Genomic DNA, 19,063 nt, shown 5'->3' on the forward strand with positions numbered 1-19,063 from the left:
TGGCACAATTCAGACATGGCAGAGTGGTGAGGAATTGCAGACTCCGCAGGGGGGTGATGACCCTTATAGACTCAGTTCCCACATATCAATGGCCTACAAGCTGATAACTTGGAATATTCGGGGATGGGGTCACCGGTTAAGCATCATACCTCAAGAGAAGGGGGGTACACATAGCAATGCTCCAGGAAACGCACATTACTACACAGGAGGTAGATAAACTGAGACATAGATGGAGAGGACAGCTCTTTGCCACTGAATAATCGGCTTTTGCAAGAGGGGCATTGATTTGGGTCAGGGCTGGAGTCCCGTTTAAAGCTCTCTCTATAGACTTGGATCCAGAAGGTGGATATGTTATAGTAGAGGGTAGACTGCAAGGCAGGCTAGTGGTGCTGAGCTGTATATATGCGCCTAATCAGGATCAGGCCTCCTTTTGGCACACACTATCGGGCGAATGGCTAGGTGCTCTGGAGACCGCTTCTTAATTGGGGGGGATTTTAATTGTACATTGGACTTGAGACTTGACAGCTCCTTTGCTCCCATGCCTGGAGTGGCGGCGCATAAAATGGTGGAGATCCTTGGAGAATGGATGAGAATTTAGGGAGTGGAAGATATATGGAGGCTACAACACCCACAGATCAGAGACTACTCATTTTACTCGGGACTACATCACTTACAGACCAGAACAGATTGGGTGGCGTGCTCAGGCTCCATCACCCACAAAATAGTTTATTCTGAGTATTTGGGATGTACGATATCAGATCATTGCCCATTACTTGTCACCTGGCAAAGAACAGAGACAAGGGCCCCTACTCCGACGTGGAGACTCCAGCCGCGGGCACTGGAGGACCCAGTGTACGGAGAGAAGCTCCAGACACACCTCCGGGAACATATTAGGATCAACAAGGGCTCTATGGGATCCTGCAGTACGGAATGGGGGACACTGACGGTAGTGAGCAGGGGCCATTGCATGGGACAGTCGGTGGGGATCAGACGTACTCTAGTTAGAGAACTGACTCAACTAGAAATGGACCTTCATGACAGGGAGGTTGAGCAGTGAAGAGACCCGGAAACTAGCCGTAGACTATTCAAGGCCAGAGAGGCATTTCATCAGACACTAGATAGATTGATCTGCCACGATCATCGGAAGCACATGCTGTCCGTGCAGGCCGAGGAGGGCAGGGTGGGCAGACTACTTGCTTGGTTGGTACGACCTGCGGGAGGAAACGCCCCGATAACAAGTGTGCGAGGGGTGGCCGGGGTCCAGGTTTACTCGACACCCGAGATTAATGATGCTTTCAAATCCTACTACACGACCCTGTATAGACACCCAGGGGATGACTTTCCGCTGATGGTGGGGGAACAGCTGGAGTCCCTTCCTTTGATTGGCCTCCGACCGGACGACAAGGGTCATCTGGGGGAATCGATCTCTCTGGAGAAGTGAAAATTGCAATTACACAGCTGGCTGCGGATAAAACTTCAGGCACGGATGGGCTACCCATGGAGTTCTATAAGACATACATATATATCCTGGCCCCAGTATTGGTTGAATCCTACGCGGAAGCCTTTGGGAATGGTATTCTTCCCGGGACCCTAAGGGAGACGTTGGTGGTTCCGCTACCCACGAAAAAATCAGACGAGAGATCAGTGGCTGATTCCCGCCCCTTGTCCATGCTGAAATGTGATTTCAAGATTCTCAGCAAGGCGCTGGCTAATAGGTTGTTGCAACACATTCCCACTCTTATACATGAGGATCAGAATGGTTTTGTGCCCACACGTAGCACCTCTCTGAACCTCAGACGGCTGTTTACGATCCTGCACCGGCCCCTAGGCCATGCTCCTAGTGGGAGACCTAGAAAAGGCATTTGACTCAGTGAGATGGGACTATCTTCGAGCAGTGATGATGAGAATGGGGATGGGAGAGAACTGGATACGCTGGGTGGAGTTATTATACCACTGACAAGTGGCCAGGGTGCGAGTGGGGAGAACGGTGTCCGAACCCTACCCCATACGCCTCGGCACCAGACAGGGCTGTCCCCTCTCACCCTTGCTGTTTGCGATTGCCATTGAGCCCTTACCAGCGCAGCTCCAAGTGGAGGGACGGGGTAGGGGGGTGATGCTGGGCCGGGAGGAACACATCATATCACTCTATGCAAATGACCTGCTGATATATCTGCGAGATGGCCAGTCTGGGATACCAAGGACATTGGCGCAGCTGGAGTGATTCTGTGTGCGCTCAGGTCTCGGGGTTAACAGATGGAAGACGCACATTTTTCCACTGTCTGAGGGTGGCGGGCACCCGTCCGCGTGCCCTGCTAATCTCCCCTGGTCACTACGCTCTTTTAAGTACTTGGGCATCCAGATTTTCCACGGTATGCATGATCTGCGTGATGGGAATCTGGGAGCGGCCCTCCATTCTTTACGATCCGCTGTCCAGTTCTGGCGCTCCTTGAGACTCCCAATGATGGCCCGGGTGGCCTTATCTAAAATTATCATGTTACCACGCCTCCTCTATTACGAATCTACCAGTGACTATTCCAGGGAGCTGGTTTAGGGAATTAAATTCGCTGCTTAGGGGGCTTTTATGGGACGGGGATGCCAGCGGACATCACTTTCTATTCTTCGCCGACATGCACTGGATTGGGGGCTGGCGGTCTCAGATTTTGAGTTGTACTACTGGGCGTGCCAACTCCAATGGGTGGCTAGATGAGTCTCGGGGGGCACCGGATGGGATTGAGTGTGGCCAGTGGTGAGATAGCGACAGAGACTCTACTGGCGGACCTGCTAGGTGCTGGAAACCTTCTGCCCGGGAGATCGGTCCTGCTGGCAGTGGCACTTTCCTGATTGAAGAAGTGCCTGCAGCATACAGGGGTGATGGTGGCCTATTCCCCTGGGCTACCGCTGACTGGGATACCGTTGAGAGCATCAGGCCACACCTTGAGTGGGGGCCAGGTCGGGGCCTGGACCCGGGCGGGGGTGCTGAACATAGGGAGTCTTTTTAGGGATGGGGTGCTGAGACCCGTTATGGGACTGGTGGAAGAGGAGGGGATCCCAGTGGATCAATTTCTGACATACCAAACGCTGGTCCTAGTGGTGCGACGATTACGGCCTACAGTGAATGCGGAACCGGAGACCCATGCCTTATTACACTTACTACTGACGGGGTGTGGACAGTCATCTGGTCACTAAACTTTACAAGGCTTCCATTGATGCTACTCTAAAGCCCTCACAGACCCTGAGGACAAAATGGGAGGAGACAGGGGGTAGAGAACTAACAGATACGGAGTGGCAGAGGGTATTAGCATATCCTCAGAAAGTATCTAGAAACACACGGTTTCAATACATCCAATACAACTATATCCACAGAACATACCTCACCCCACACAGGCACAGAGTGATATACGGGGGGGAGCCCAGGGATTGTCCCAGATGTCAAGTGGCAGATCCAGACTTTCATCATATGGTCTGGGACTGCCCCAGCATTCAGGGGGGATGGATTAGAGTATTGGAGGACCTGAGGGAGACCCTCGGCACTCTGCTGCACATGAGCCCCCTTCTGTGCTTGCTGGGATTACACAAAAGACCAGCATTCAAGGGAGTGGGTAGCAGGTTTTTATATCTTGCAATGGTCTTGTACAGGCGTCGAATAGCGATGACCTGGAAGTCCCAGATGGGACCGAAATTCGAGGACTGGAGAGCAGATGTCTCGATATGGGCCCAAGCTGATTTTCAGGCGCTGCAGAGAGAGGAGGCACAAGGGATTAGGACTAAGCACATAGCCACGCTCTGGATGGAAATAATGGAGGCCTGGGAGGATCAGAGGCGATGGTGTGAGAGGCCACGGGAGTATAGGAATGACAGCATGCTAGGAGAGGATACCGAGTCAAGAGATGAAGGGGAGAGGAGGCTGCGGGAGGACAGACTTGAGTGCAGAGAGGGCACGAGCAGTGTAGCACCAATTTGTTGTGTAGGGTAGACTCAAGGGAGGGAAGGAAGACCCCGAAACTCCTCCGGATAGGAAGTGTTATTTTAATTAAAGACCGGGAGGATCCCTGATGGAACGGGGGAAACCACACCAGGAGGAAAGGACAGGAGAAAGCGTCAGTGGACCCCAATGGTAGAGCAATCTAAATGTACTGGAAAGAAAGGGTCTCAAATGCCACCACTTATACCACCCACGCAAGGTTTAATTTCTTTTGTTGTTTTAGTAGTTACCGTTCAGATATTTTAATGTTTAGACGGTTACAGTGTAAATGGGGATACCGAGTACATGAGTATGAACCGGATGTGAGAATAGATGTGAAGCGTAGGTGGTAGACAGCACAATGACTAACCTGATAAAGTAAAAAAGCCTGTCATTATCCGCGACCGGAATGTATAACATGAGTCCTTAATTATGGCTTGTATGGAAGAGTATGTATACGTACCAGTGATTACTAACAGATGTAAAAAACCAATAAACAAAGTTTAAAAACAAATAGAACACATTGCCCTCTTACAATGAACTGTCCATCCTGCCACATTCTCTCATCTTTTCCCCTCCCCTTTCGATGTCTTACAGTTCTCTCATTTCCTCTTTACCTCCTTTCTTTGCTCTTCTTCCCACCTCATGTCTTCTCCCCTATGCTTCTGTCCCCCACACTTGTGACTTGTCTCTTACCTCTCCTCCTTTTACTTCTCTTCCTTTCTCTATAATCTTCTCTCTTGATCTGTCCTTGCTTATAGGTTCTGTTATCTCCTCCCTTTCTCTGTGTTCTCTTGTCCTCTCTCCTCGACTTTACTCTTCATTCTTACTCTCTACTCTCCTTTCTTGAACACTCCTTTCTCTACTTTCCTCTTACCATCACATAAGGCCATGACCTTTTCTTACTTTTCCCTTCCCTCTTCCTTCTGCTCTACTCTCCTAGCTTCTCCTACTTTCTTCTGTTTTCTTTGTCTCCTTCCTTCTTCCTGCTGTCTCGTCTTGCTATACCACCCTCTTCACTCTTCCTTTCTACCTGTTACTTGTTTCTCCACTCTCTGAATGCTTTTTTCTTCCATTCTACCTCTGAATACTTCCTTCATATCTCGGTGATCTCACTCCTGATCGCTCGACTTTATTCTCTTCCTACCCCTCTGTTCCTCTTTCCTATGTTATGTCTTCTTGCTACTCTACTCGTCATTTCTACTCCCCTTCCTACCTCTCTTCCTCTTTCTTCCTCTGTACTCTTCAATTCTCTTTGCTAAACTCCACTTTTCCACCTACCAATACACTCTCTGTTGTTCCTTCTACCTCTGCTCTCTTCTCTACCCTGCAGGCAGCAGGTGCAGAAGTGGGAGCAGAGGATGTAGGGTAACATTGCATGTCACACACAGTGCTATTATGGGTGTCCATGGCACTCAGCAGCACCAGCAAAGTATTAGACCATCTGGGACTGGAAATTCATAGATAACTGCTATCCTCACACACCTGCCCCCAGGTGCAACACAACTTTGCAAGCTTCTTTTTAGGCACAAAATATGCACAGCTATACAAGAATCTTCTTCCCCTAGGGGAAAGAAGATTTTAGCCTTTTGTCCAGAATTCAGCAAGGAAACAACAAAGTGAAAAACAGCCACTCTGAAGGTTGTTACGTGAAGGTGATGGCATTGACCAATGCAATATGGCCAAAATCCTGCACAAGTAAGGAGACCCAAAGTCCAAGGTGTGAATCATGGAACACATCCTTGCAAGCATTTCAGTGTAGGGCCTTAGTTGGCTATCTTCACCTTCTTCACTGGCTTTGGAGGTGACAGTAATTCCAGGACTACAAAACATAGTACGATTTGTGCCTGGAGTAGGGTGGGCCAGTCAGTATCCCACAGCTCCCACCTTCTTTGACACTGGAGTGGAACTAGGATCAGGAAATAACCCCTAGCCAGAGAGCTATTTTCACACAGCATGAGGGAATCTTGGGGTTAGGCTGAGCCAGGATGTGCCTGAAGTTCCAGGAGTAAGTCACACCTATTTATGGAAGAAAACGGGCTACCAAAAAATTTACGTAGGATCAAGGGAGCAAAAGAACTGAATGACCTGAGTAGGAGACATAGTTGATAAACCTTGAGGTACAAGTGGAAACAGTCACATTCTCTAAACCATATATGTAAGCGAAAGTGCATAACTGGGTATTGCGTGTTAGCTTGCATGTGTCTCATTACCTCTGTTACTCTCCCCCTCTATCTCTGCTTTCCTTCTTCATCTTTCTTGGCGTTTTCTAGCTTCTTATGTCTCCCTGTGCCTCTGTCTTTCTCCGACATTCTCTTTCTCCCCTGTATTTCTGAATTTTTCTCTGTCTCTTGCTATCCTGCTCTTTCTCTTTATGTTGTGTTTCCACTCCCCTCTCCATTCACGATTAACCTTTACGTCTTTTTATCTTATCCATCTCTGGCTCCAGCTTTCTCACATTTCACTCTTTATCTTTATCTTTATCTTTTCTCAAGCTGTCTCTCTATATCATCACTCCCTGTCTATTTTCTCCCTCTTAATGTCTCTCTCTCTCTATTTCTTTCTCTCTCTCTCTCGTTCCATTTCTTTACCGAGCTTTCTGTCTCTTTTTCTCCCTGTCTCTCTCCCTGCCTGTCAAGTCCCTTTCTGCTGTCCTTTCCCTCTTGTCTTCATATTTTCCAATTTCTCTCCTTTAGTGCTATAGATTTTTCTATCTCTCTCTATTTTTGTATCACTTCACCTTGCTTTGCATTCCCTGATTTACTCTGTTGCTCCCTATCTTTCAGTCTCTCTTCCTGAGGTATTCTATCTCATTGATTGCAGTCTTTCTCTCCCTCTTTTTCTGTCATGGTTTCTCCATATCCTACTGTATATTTATCTTTCTTCCTCTCTTTCCCTGTGTTCCTCTCCCTTCCTTTATTCCTCTCTCCCTCTTAGCCTCTCTCCCTGTCTTTCTCTGACTTGATCATACTTTCTGTCTCTGTATTTCTCCCTCCCTACTTGTTTTTGTTTTTATTTTTATTTCTTTGTAACTACCATAGTCTTCAGACCGTAGTGCTTTGCAGGCTCTATCTGTAACAGGGTCAGCTGGAACAGAAGTGCATTGTAGGCCCAGTTTGTCCTAGCATCTTGTCTTGTGAGTGCTTCCAATTGATGTAGGGATATGGGCCTTTCAAGGACATATCTTCTTGCCCAAAGCTGAGAGGCATTCTGTACATTATTGAGGGGCCATGAGGAGGAGATTTCCATATTTGTAAAATTCAGTTTAGTCATGAGTGTTGTCTACTGTAGTCCGTGCTGGATTTTTGCCACCATGCTGTGTGGGAGGCTCCTGTCACTTATTTCCCCACAATATCTTTGTTGAATCAGTGGGTTGGATTGCCGAGGAGAGGGAGAGTTACTAAATCAACATAGTTTGAGGTGTTCACATCCTTCTATTTCCCAGACTGCAACCTCTGAGACTTCCACAACAATACACCACATAGATGGGTGATATCACACTTGAAAGAGGGGGAGTAGGAAACATGAGGGCAATACTTCTATTTCTACAGTTGTAGGTAACAAAGGCATTCTAGCCTAGTGTCGTTAAAGAAATACATCTATTGTATCCACATGTGGGTCCAATGTGCAAATATGAGAAAAACCAATCATTTCTCCATGTTTTGCCTGTTGTAGGGAATTCTGGAATAGTTATCATAATATTCTTCTGCATCTCTGTCTGAGAGGACTTTTCTCAGAACCTCTGAAAACATTCTTCAAAAGAGGAGGACCTTGGAGTTTTTGATTTCTTGAGGTAAATTACAGCATGTTGTGAAGCCCACAATCCTAAAGCCTGGAAGCACCTAAAGCTGAAAGGTGCTGTAACAGAGAACGCGTACTGCTCATTGGAAGAATCTTTAATTTGAGTCAACACAACTATTCTTCATGCATTCCATAGATTTGACAAGAATTGAATAGGAAAAAACATTCGACTAAAACTGGTAGCTGAACATTGAGCTTTTTCTACAGAATTTTAGAGGAAGGAGCGCAATGATCCTGTAAATGCCGAGAGCAGCTTAATCAAAAAATCCTTATGTAATATAGACTAAAATTCCTTAATAATGCCTCTGACACCTACTAGTTCTTAAACTGTTTATTAACTTCCTTCAACTGCCAAATATCCTAATTCAGAAAAGATTAAGCTCAGGAATAAGTATCTCAAAAAATCACAAAAAATTTAAAGGAGAATCAATGGTTCCTTTTGTATTTTAACAGTGATGTTGACAAGCACATACATTAGCTTATCTAAAGGAATAAGGTTTGATGCCCTAGATCACCTTCTACCGCCTTTCATTCACTCAGTGGTGCCATGATCGAGAAGCGTTCTGAAAATGCAGCGTTTACCATCAATATTGTAGAGCTTTCAAAGCTCTTTATCAATGACATTTGAATTTAATATGAGGCACTGTTAGAGTACAATTTTAGATGAGGAGCTCTGAAAGATTAAAGACTAAGGCCCCCATTACGACTTTGGCAGAATGAAAAGCCTGTCCGCCAGAGCCGTGAGGCCAGAAAACCGCAAGTGCGGTGACCTGACTGCGAGGGCTATTACGAGTTTCCCGCTGGGCCGGAGGGTGGGAAACAGCCCACAACATTGCCACCAGCTCATAATCGGGCTGGCGACAATGTTGCGATGCGTCAGGTGCAGTAGCACCCATCGCGCTTTTTAATGGGGGCCCCTGCACTTCCCTTTCACTGGGGGTTGCTGTTAGACTTTTTATCCTTGGCGTGGTCTCCCTTAACATTTAGCTTCTGTTTCCCAGGTGGTTGATGTGTGCTGGACTCTGATGTTGCTGTTTTTGTTATTCTGGGACCTTTACCACTGCTAACCATTGCTAAAGTGCAAGTGCTCCTTTACAAAATGTGTATGTAATTGGTTTATCCATGATTGGCATATTTGATTTATTAGTAAGTCCCTAGTACAGTGCACTAGAGGTGCTCAGGGCCTGTAAATCAAATGCTACTAGTGGGCCTGCAGCACTGGTTGTGCCACACACATAAGTAGCTCTGTAATCATGTCTCGGACCTGCCACTGCAATGTCTGTGTGTGCAGTTTTAACTGTAAATTCGACTTGGCAAGTGTACCCACTTGCCAGGCCTAAACCTTCCCTTTTCTTACACGTCAGACACCCCTAAAGTAGGCCCTAGGTATCCCCAAGGACAGGGTGCAGTGTATGGTTAAGGTAGGATACATAGTAATGTGTTTTAAATGTCCTAACAGTGAAATATTGCTAAATTCGTTTTTCACCGTTGCAAGGCCTGTCCCTCTCTTAGGTTAACATGGGGGCTACCTTTAAATATGATTAAAGTGTAGATTCCCTTTGGGAGCAGATGGAGATTGGGGGCTCTGAGCTCACAATTTAAAAATACATATTTTAGTAAAGTTGAATTTGAGATTGTGTGTTTGAAAATGCCACTTTTAGAAAGTGAGCATTTTCTTGCTTATACCATTTCAGTGACTCTGCCTGTTTGTGGATTCCCTGTCTGGGTCAGTTTGACAGTTGGGCTGGTTGCACCTCACACTAGACAGTGACACAAAGGGAGCTGGGGTGCAGTCTGCATTTCCTGATGAGCCATCTGTGCTAGGAGGGAGGAGTGATCACTCACACCTGAAAGGGCTGTGCCTGCCCTCACACAATGCAGTCTCCAACCCCCTGGTGAATGTCTGGGGCCTGGCCTGGGCAAGACAGGTTTTCACATTCAAGAGAGACTTTGCTTTGAAGTAGGCCTACTTCAAAGAAGAACTTGGGTATAAGAAGGGCACCCAAAACCACAGACTTTAGAACACTTCTGGAAACCAAGAGGAACCTCTGCCTGGAGAAGAGCTGAAGAGCTAAAGAAGAAGCTGTCCTACCTGTGGCTATGCTTTGTGGAGCTATCCTGCAGTTGCTGCTTCTGCCAGAGTAAGAGGGCAAGGACTGGACTTTGTGTGCCTTCCATCTTGTGAAGATCTCCAAGGGCTTGATTTAGAGCTTGCCTCCAGTTTGAAGTCTCAGGGACAGCAACGACTTCTCTCTGCCAGCACCTGGAGTCTCTGGAGAGACTCCTACTCTGCCAAGTGGTGCCTATCCAGTTCCTGGGACCCTGAAAGGAGAAGCTGGCAGCCTAAGAGGAAGACATCCACGCACATAACGCTGTGCGTGGAAAAGATCAATGCGATTCCGATCTGCGGCTGAAAAATAGACGCTCGCCTGCAACGTGACCAAATAATCGATGCAGGGAGCAGGATAAACGATGAGCAGCATCACTGACGGAGTCTGGTGAGATCGCAACCAGCGCTGCATGGTTTTTGGAACATCATGTGGCTGGATTTCCGACGCAAGTACTGCTGGGCGTGTAAAAACAACACAAGGCCTGCCTGGACCAGAGAGTGCTGACCGGATTGATGCATTGCTCTCCTGCGGAGAGAAGAAACGACGCCCCAACCCCACAAAAGGAGAAACAACGCAAGGTCTTTTACCCTGACTAGAGTGAGGGTCCTTGCTTGGACAGGGGGTAACCTGACTGCCAACCAAAGACTCCATTTCTAACAGTCGCTTTTCAGGGGGCCCCTGCACTGCATATGCCAAGTCCATTGGCAGTGCAGGGGCCCCCATTGGGTCCCCAGCACCCTGTCTCCACCAGCTTTTACATGGCAGTTGCACCGGTGGAGAAGGGACTCGTAATCCAGAGGAGAGTCCTAGGACAACCAGACTCGTAATGAGAGTCTAAATGCTGGAAGAAGAAGGAAACAGATTAACCTTTATGCCAATGTTTTCCTACTTTGTGAGTACGTTTTAACACAGATCTCTCTTTTAAGGCCACCTCTGGATTTTTATTAGGCTGTTGGTACCAAGCTTTCAGACATAATTGATTAATTCAGAAACTGCTAATTGAAGCAGGGAAAATTGGCTGCTCGTCTGATTGTTGGGCATACAATTTCTGAAGCAAAACTGATAGGGGTTTGGTTCTGGCCTTAACCATGCATTTCCATAGACAGAATGCAATAATGTCTACAGTAACACACAAATGTTATAATGTGCATTCTTAGGATCCCATATGATCGTGTATTATGCACCAGTGTCAACAGCGTGGTTTTTGCTAAGCCTACGAATCTGCAGTTTTGCTTCATAATACCAAAGAATCTGCATAGCTGATGACCCTAAATGACACATACTTTACATGTTTTATACGTCAATTACAAACACATATAAAGGTTTTATTTTGTACAAGAAAATTCAAATATAGTCATTGATAGAATAATACACTGCTCTACCATGCGAACATTGGATCTATACTAATTTATCAGCTATCATTTATTTTTCTTGTATTTCATCTCACCAAAATGAAAGTAGTAGCTTTCTTTGGCATCACTATAGCAATATAGCCTGCTGCTTTGGGATATAGCGGTTGTTAAAGTCCCTAAACCTGTGTTATTGCCCCAAGCGGCAGCAAACGACATGTAAGGAGGGAGATGCCCTTTAACAACTAGCATAGCTTGAGGAAGGAGAACTGAAGAGATATTTGAACATTCCACCCACTGAGGGCAGAACGTTCTAAATTATAAAACAAAACAAAAAAAACCACCAAAAACAGAGCTAGAAAGACAGGCGTTGAAATGTTAGAGCAGAAGGTCTGTACCAGCAGAGTTTGTCCTGAGTCACTTGTCCTTTATGGAACGTCAGACATTTCTGTGATCAAATACTGATATAGGTACACGGCAAGTGGGAATACTAGTATTGTCTTTCAAAAAAAGAAATAGGCATCTGCCTCATTCCATAATGAAGTAATGCGGCTTATGTATGATACAGTTCTGAAATCAGGACTCAGAAGTAGCTAGACAATGTGTCCGAAAAATTAACGGCCCTTAATTATGAAATGGGATTTGTAACTTTTTACCTTAAATGTAATTTTTGCCTACTTATGTAATATTCCGATTTGCGTTCTATTATTGTGCCATTGTGTTTAAATTGTGAAACTTGATTTCATTCTAATCTGCATTTTCTTCTAAATATTTCTTTTAAAGCGCAAACATAGATGTAACAAGTTTTATGGCACTATCATTAGGAGAGGTTTATAAAAGGGATACTTGATGTCTACAAAGAAAAACTCACGTTTTTAAATGCTACCGGATGTTTAACTGATTGTGCCTCCCCCTACGGGTAAGATGTGGGTGGACCCAGAGCTTGTCAGCTGGGCAATGGAAAGTCCAGGAACCAGATCTTGAACCTTGCCTTCAGAATTCAGAAAGTCGAAGCTGTATATTTTAAAGGTGTGTTAAAGAACAAAAGCTTCATAGAAAACCACATGAACAATAAACATGCATTCAAAGGCAGCCACCCAGTGCAGAATGCTTAACTTGAGCACAAATTGGGCAACATATGCTGGACACGCTTGTGCTGATTCATTGTCTGAGCAGCTAGCTCTTGATACACAATGTTCCTAAAAACACAGCTGGATGAAATTATCACACTAACAGCCCTAATTAATTTCAGCCCAATAGATAATAGCAGGACGTCTCTGTCCCACTTGGAATAGCCGAAAAACACAGCTTTTTATAGCTGTGAGCACAGAAACCAGGAAAAGTTCTAAGTCAACTGTAATGTCCAGATTATAGCTCACAGTAAAGGTTTCTAGACTTGTTCCCACAGAGGTGGGTTGCATACTAGGATTCCACAAAATAGAATCCCCTTGAGCATGGCATGTAACCTTTACTCTGCAGGCTTTAGTCCGCATAGCCTTTAGTCCTCAGCCTATGCTCAGTGTGTGCCCTTATACCACATGCCTTTTCTCCACAGGCCAGGGTGATTTTAGGGTTAAGATATGGGTAGAGGTGAAGTGGTGGTGGGTTTCAATTGTCTCTGTTTTGGTGTAAAATATCACATGACTCTGGCTTCCATCTGTTAGTGGATGCTGTCTAATTTCCTGAAGTTGACGGCTGAAAAATCGGAACATACCTAACAAATATTACTTTAGTCTGTGAACTTTGAGTCTGCATTCCTTTACTCTGTGAATTTTATTCTTCAAGCCTTTACTTTGCAGTTTTATCTAAAGTGATGATAAATGCCATTACAACACAAGTATTTGCTCCTCACATATATTTTGTACTCTGCATTTAGTTTTGCTTTTTAATCACCTCTGGGCAGTTATAGTTAGGACTATGATTCTATAGGAAAAGGATTTTTTGGTGTGCTAGTAACTTTGGTGCTGTTTGATGAATGTTCATGAAACATTACACAAATGTTGTTTTACCTCACCTCCTTCCTGGCTGAAAAGTTACAGGGTGATCAGTCAAATGCGGCAGAGAGAAGGGGGTGGGGGGGAGGCCCAAAACACCCCATTCAATTTTCAGTAGGAATTTTAGACAGAGCTACAGGTTCAAACTGATGAACGGATTTACACCAAATTTGGCAGAATGCTAGATCGTGGTTCCAAAACAGTGTTTTTTGTTATTTGGTGTAACTCCATTAAATAGTTTTTGAGCAATCAATGCTCAACAACTTTGCATATCTTATGCTGAGATCTGATTGTCTGCCACCATTTCACAAAGGATGTTGCAGCTGCCATTTTAGGATTCAGGACTTACTCCTGAGTCTGAAAAAAAAGTTAAAAAAGGAAATAATGGGACAGGGTAACAATACCCTGACTCCGGTGGCCTTATTTGGTTTACTTTTGTATGATGATGATTACCTTTACGTTGGTAGAATGGATAGTTCATGTTCTCACTGTACAGATTTGCACTAACAAATGTTGTTTTTCTTTTGCAGTTTACAGAATCCACCAGGGAGTAAAGCTTTCAGAGTTTTTGCAGTCATTTGATTTATTCAGTGATTAAACATAACAGGTGGAATGAGACGGTTACAACAATGCATTTATACTTCCTGAAGTTTGTAAAAAGCTGTAACAATATTGTACAAAGGAAATCAAAACATTTCAAGGACACATATATACCAGTAATGTCATGTAGATAACAGAGGGGTCATGTGGTAAAAGGAATCGCAAGATATATATTAATTTCAAAAGCTTCTAGGAAACTATACATATTTTTTAAATCCCGTGTTTGATATTGCTATATTTTCTTAGCAGTCACTCCTTACGCAGTTAGTACAGAACTCTTCTTTATCTCCATGTTATTGTATTTTTTTGGACAAAGATAACAATTTACTCTTGTTGGACTGAAAAATCCGGTTTCAATGTCTCTCAATCCTGCAGGTAATAGGCAAAACATCTGGGTCATTTGCATCCTAAGGCCACCATAAAAAGGTTGTGTTCTGCATTTGTTGCGGAACATATATTAGTTCTCTGCGCCTATCAGTAAACATTCACACTGTGGGCAAGTTTCCCAGGACCCTTTGTAAACTTAGGCCTGCCAGGCAAGCAAAGGTTTTCTGCTTATGAATGAAAGGTGCTCACTCATAAATTTCAAAATTCTACTACAGAATTACCCTATTTTGGTCTAATATTGTGTGTGAGTACCTCTCAATCACTGGTTGGGGAGTGGGTGTTGCAGGTGGGGTTTCCATGGAAAGTCTCAAAAGAAAACAAACTCAGGTTTTTGGGGGTACAAAAACATTTTACTTTAATGGCATTTTCAAACTCCTATCTAACTCCTCCTAAGTCTGAAAATGAAAAGGATTGTAGGTTGGGAGTGGTAATGGAACATCAACCAAAATTCAAAAGGGCATAGGTTAGGGTTTCTACAAAGTAAAATATTTTCTGTGGAGAAAACATTTTTTTTCAAAGTATCATTTTCACAACACAAGGTATGATGACAATGCCACACACCTCTGATTATCTTTCACAAACATTTTTAGCTGCCTTTAGCTGCCAGAAGAGAGATGAGAAAATGTCCAACAATAACAATGTTACCTCCATTTATTCCCTAATTGCCCCAGCAGTTTCTCTAGCAGTGAATTTTAAGGTGGCAGACATTGAGCTAAAAATAAAAGTGCTGGGGCCTCTATTAAAGGTTACACACACACACATATATTTATTTACATATATATGTGTGTATATATGTGTGTGTATATATATATATATATATATATATATATATATATATATATATATATATACACAGATATATATATATATATATATATATATATATATATATATATATATTAGTTAGGGTCACATTTGCCCCACTCAAAATGATAGAAATCCACTAGTTATTGATGTACTTATACTGCCAGGCTGCAGACTGGCTGCAGCCTGGTGTGTCGGCAGTATGACAGAGGCAGATCAGCCAGGGTCATAATGGGTGCTTGATGGGGAAAGGGGTTGAGGTGGATGAGTTTTTTCTTTCTAAATTGTTGTGCTTTGCCAAAGTTATGAGCAAAATAAACAACACTCTTCCTATGGAATCTCTGACCCAACTATAACTACACAGTGGCAGTATGTAGTTATATTTAGGACTCAAGTATTATTTTTTTTGATAATAACTTTGGCACAGTTTGAGGAATATTCACATTTTCAAAACTCGTATACTAATTAGTTTAGCTGCTGTCTGGAAAGTTTCATGGTGATTTGTCAAAAAGAGGCCTAGAAAAAGAGGGGTTCCCAAAGCACTTTTCCCCATGTTATGTCTTTGGGGATTTTTCAACTTTTGAACACAACTACAGACCGAACCGCTGAATGGATTTACACCAAATTTGGCAAAAAAGTAGATCGTAGTCCAAAAAGATCTCTTTTTGTTATTTGGCACAAATCTGTTCAGTAGCTTTGGAGTTATTAAAGGAAAAAACAAATTGTACATCTAGGGAAGCAGATCCTTTGCAAAGGTCGTGCTCAGCATGGGGTTGGGTGCATGTGGGGGGGGTTTGCCGCAGGTCCTGTGACCAACCCCTACCACACAGGGTTGAATGCTGTACGCGGCAGTGTTTTTTTTAAAGTATGGTATTTATATCCTATTTTGCATTAAAAAACCATAGAAATTCACTGAAAAAAACAAAGGCTAAAGGGACATTATAGTTAGATTCACGTTTTACCAACACAAAACCCTAGAAATTCAACAGTTATAGTTGCTTATAGTTTTACTTATCTGAAGAAACTACAACTCATATGGGAAAGTAACTTCAGGCTACCAGTTATAGTTTCTTAACAGAAATAAAACTCCGGGTGGTTGTAATCTGCCAGGGCAGCACTGCAAGCACCGCTGCCCAGGGGATTACGAGTCCCCATCTGCCAGCTTTTCCATGGGGGCCCCCATGCACAGCCCTGCTCCATCGCGCATTTCACTGCCCAAATTACAGGCAGTGAAATGCGCAACAGGAGCTACTGCACCCGACGCACCTTAACATTGCCGCTGTGGTGAGTTTTCTGCTAGGCCAGCTTGCGGAAATGCTGTTTTCATCCGTTGGCTCAGCCAAAAACTCCTAATAGGGTGCCAATCATACCACCAGCACTGGCGGTATGATGGTGCCCGTGGCTTTGACGGTCTTTGAATAAGCTCACCGAAGTCATAATGAGGGCCAGAGTCCCTAAATGTTGATTTCCCATGGTAATTCACATGAGAAATTTTGCTCTACAATATTGAAAATCAGACTGAATAGAGTTAAAACAAGTTTAGCAAAAAGTAAGAACTTTGCTCAAAGCTTGCTTTTTGTGATTTGATGGTAGTTTGTTTAGCAGTTTAAGAGGAATTTGCAATTAAACAGATGCTCAGGTAGGCATGAAGGGGTTAAAAAGTTAGGCATACCTAGTCCTTCACTACCTAAAATGGAAAGAATCAGGGGCCTATGATTGACAGAGGGAGCTTTTTCTCACATTGACATTTTCAGTATTGCAGGACCAGTCCCACATTACCAAGCGATCTGATTAGCTGGTCACAGCTGAGAAGGAAATATTGCATCTGAGATTACAGGACTCGTCCTTGTCACTTGAAATTTTTAAAAATAGGCTGTAAAGGAGTAGAACCGGCACCTCCTGGTACTAGTGGTTTTGGGGGGCAGAGGGACCACCACACTCCCCAAGGGGCCAATCTTAATAAAAGCAATATGTTGTATTTGAACAGTACGTCTGTGAGGTACCACCATACTCCAGAGGGACCCAGGATGGCTGACCCATTTGGTACTGCTGTTCTTCCCCTGGAGCCACTGCTCAAGCGTCACCACCATGTTACCATAGTGCTGTGGCTTCTTCCTCAGGTAAACCAAATACACATAAAAAGTCAAGTAGAAACTTCCATTTTTAAATAGGGTTATTCATCAGTATGTTAATTTCATATTGCAAAATATCTAAAGAAGGACAGAGGAAGCAGGTTCTCAGAGTAATTATTTTAATTGTTATCATTATTTGATGTTCTCTAAAACACAGTTTTCTTTAAATTGACCAGAAGACTGGACTGTGGAGTACATCCTCATTTTGTGTTACCACTGGGTCAAAAATGGATACTAAATATGGTGTGTTTTACCTAGAAGAGCATTGAATGCTGCTAACGTATTGAAATTGATAAAATAATTACATCAGTATCAATTCACACAGGGCGATGGAGAGCATGGGGTTCATATGATAAGTTACGAATTTGCTGTTTATATACAGTAGAAGTAGATGTGAGGATGAGCAAGACATGATTTGTGTGTTAGTGAGAAAATTCTAAGTTTTAAACATTATTAAACTCATTTATTTGCTGCCCTAGCAATAACTCCTGCAGGCCAGGACATATGTATAGTGTAGTGGTATATAGTCTAGTGAAGTTTTCTTCATTCATTTATAGCATATTGCTTCACTATTGTGGTATGTATGTCTGAGTGCTTTCGTTGTAGGTTGTGTGAATGTTTGTTTCCATGAAAAGTGGACTGTATTTTAAAACTGGAATATTCTCTGCTTTATGCTGTTTTTCTTTGATTGATTTACTTTCAAACCGTTCTCCTCGACACTCTATAAAATGTCTAACTTTTCATAGGATTATTTTCTGTTCATGTTTTTTGCCAAATGTTCAATTTGTGTAATAAGCAAACAATGTTAGCAAGTTTTGTATCGATTTTAAATAAAATAATTTGTATGATGTTTCATGTCTTTTATATCCATATTTGTTATATTATTTCTTCCTGCTTGTTCCCCAAAAATGTGATAAAGGATCCTGTTTGTCTTGCACAGCAAGCAAGGCTATACATTGTCTGTGCCAAAGAGAATTGAATGTTACATACAAAGTTATTCACATACTTCTACATTAAAACATGTTTACAGTGTTTTTAAAATCATTTGACCAATTTGATAGCTTCCAGCACATGTCACTATTTAAACATGGATCTAGAGTAAAGCAGTTGTCTACACTACAACTACAAAACCAGATGGCTATTTTTTTCACATTCTTCAAAATATTTGAATTGAATCAGTTTAAAGAATTAAATTAACAGGTAATCATTTTTCCTCAAATTGTTTGTGTAACATATACTTCATGTGTATTTGTGGGCTGCCATGTCATTATGTGATTACTTTCATTAACTTCAAACAACACAAACATTTATTTAGTTCTTCATTCATTATGTTTTTATTCTACTTAAAACATTTTGTACCTACACCATTTCATCATGAAGAGCAATAAGAAATAAACATATCAGTTTTTTCTTGAAACATTTGATTACAAAAGGTCTGCAGAGTGAACAATGTTTTCTTGAACATATGGTATCAACAAAGAAAGGGATAGGGAGATTGATGGTCCAGTCTCCCAAAATGACTAATCACACAATAAATAAGTACACTGTTCCAATATATCTAGGGGAACATTAATGTTCAGGAGCAAGAGCCCTCACACATCCAAATGGATGTCATGCTTCATCATCGGGTTGCTCCTCATCAGACTGGCAGTGCAATATCTGACGAGCTCCCCGATCCGGGGATCTATGCCAGAGATCTTTTTTAAAGTAGCTGCTGTCGTGATCGTAATGGTCAGACACTAATTGCGGCAGGAGAGTGAAAGGATTAAAATTGGTTCTCAACCCCACAGGAGTCTGCTTTTTTTAATGTGTCAACAAGAGAAGGCTAAGACCAAGATTAAAAACACAGGGAAAGTGGAAAATGAGGATTCATGCTCAACCACTTTATAACAAAGCCTGGAGATCTGGGAAATTATCACCTGAC

The 19,063-nt window shown here is 43.1% G+C and overlaps 1 protein-coding gene across 1 annotated transcript in view; it reads left to right on the plus strand.

The window, feature by feature from the left end:
* CRISPLD1 (cysteine rich secretory protein LCCL domain containing 1) overlaps positions 1 to 17,989 on the plus strand; it is a 268,634-nt gene extending 250,645 nt beyond the window's left edge. Inside the window, exon 15 of the mRNA XM_069220372.1 lies at positions 13,747 to 17,989. Within this exon, the coding sequence (XP_069076473.1) occupies positions 13,747 to 13,798 (52 nt within the window). The 3' untranslated portion in view covers positions 13,799 to 17,989. The remainder of the gene's footprint in view (positions 1 to 13,746) is intronic.
* Positions 17,990 to 19,063: the final 1,074 nt, after the last annotated feature.

The sequence above is a fragment of the Pleurodeles waltl genome, chromosome 2_2 (assembly GCF_031143425.1).
Source record: "Pleurodeles waltl isolate 20211129_DDA chromosome 2_2, aPleWal1.hap1.20221129, whole genome shotgun sequence".
NCBI classification, from domain to species: Eukaryota; Metazoa; Chordata; class Amphibia; order Caudata; family Salamandridae; genus Pleurodeles; species Pleurodeles waltl.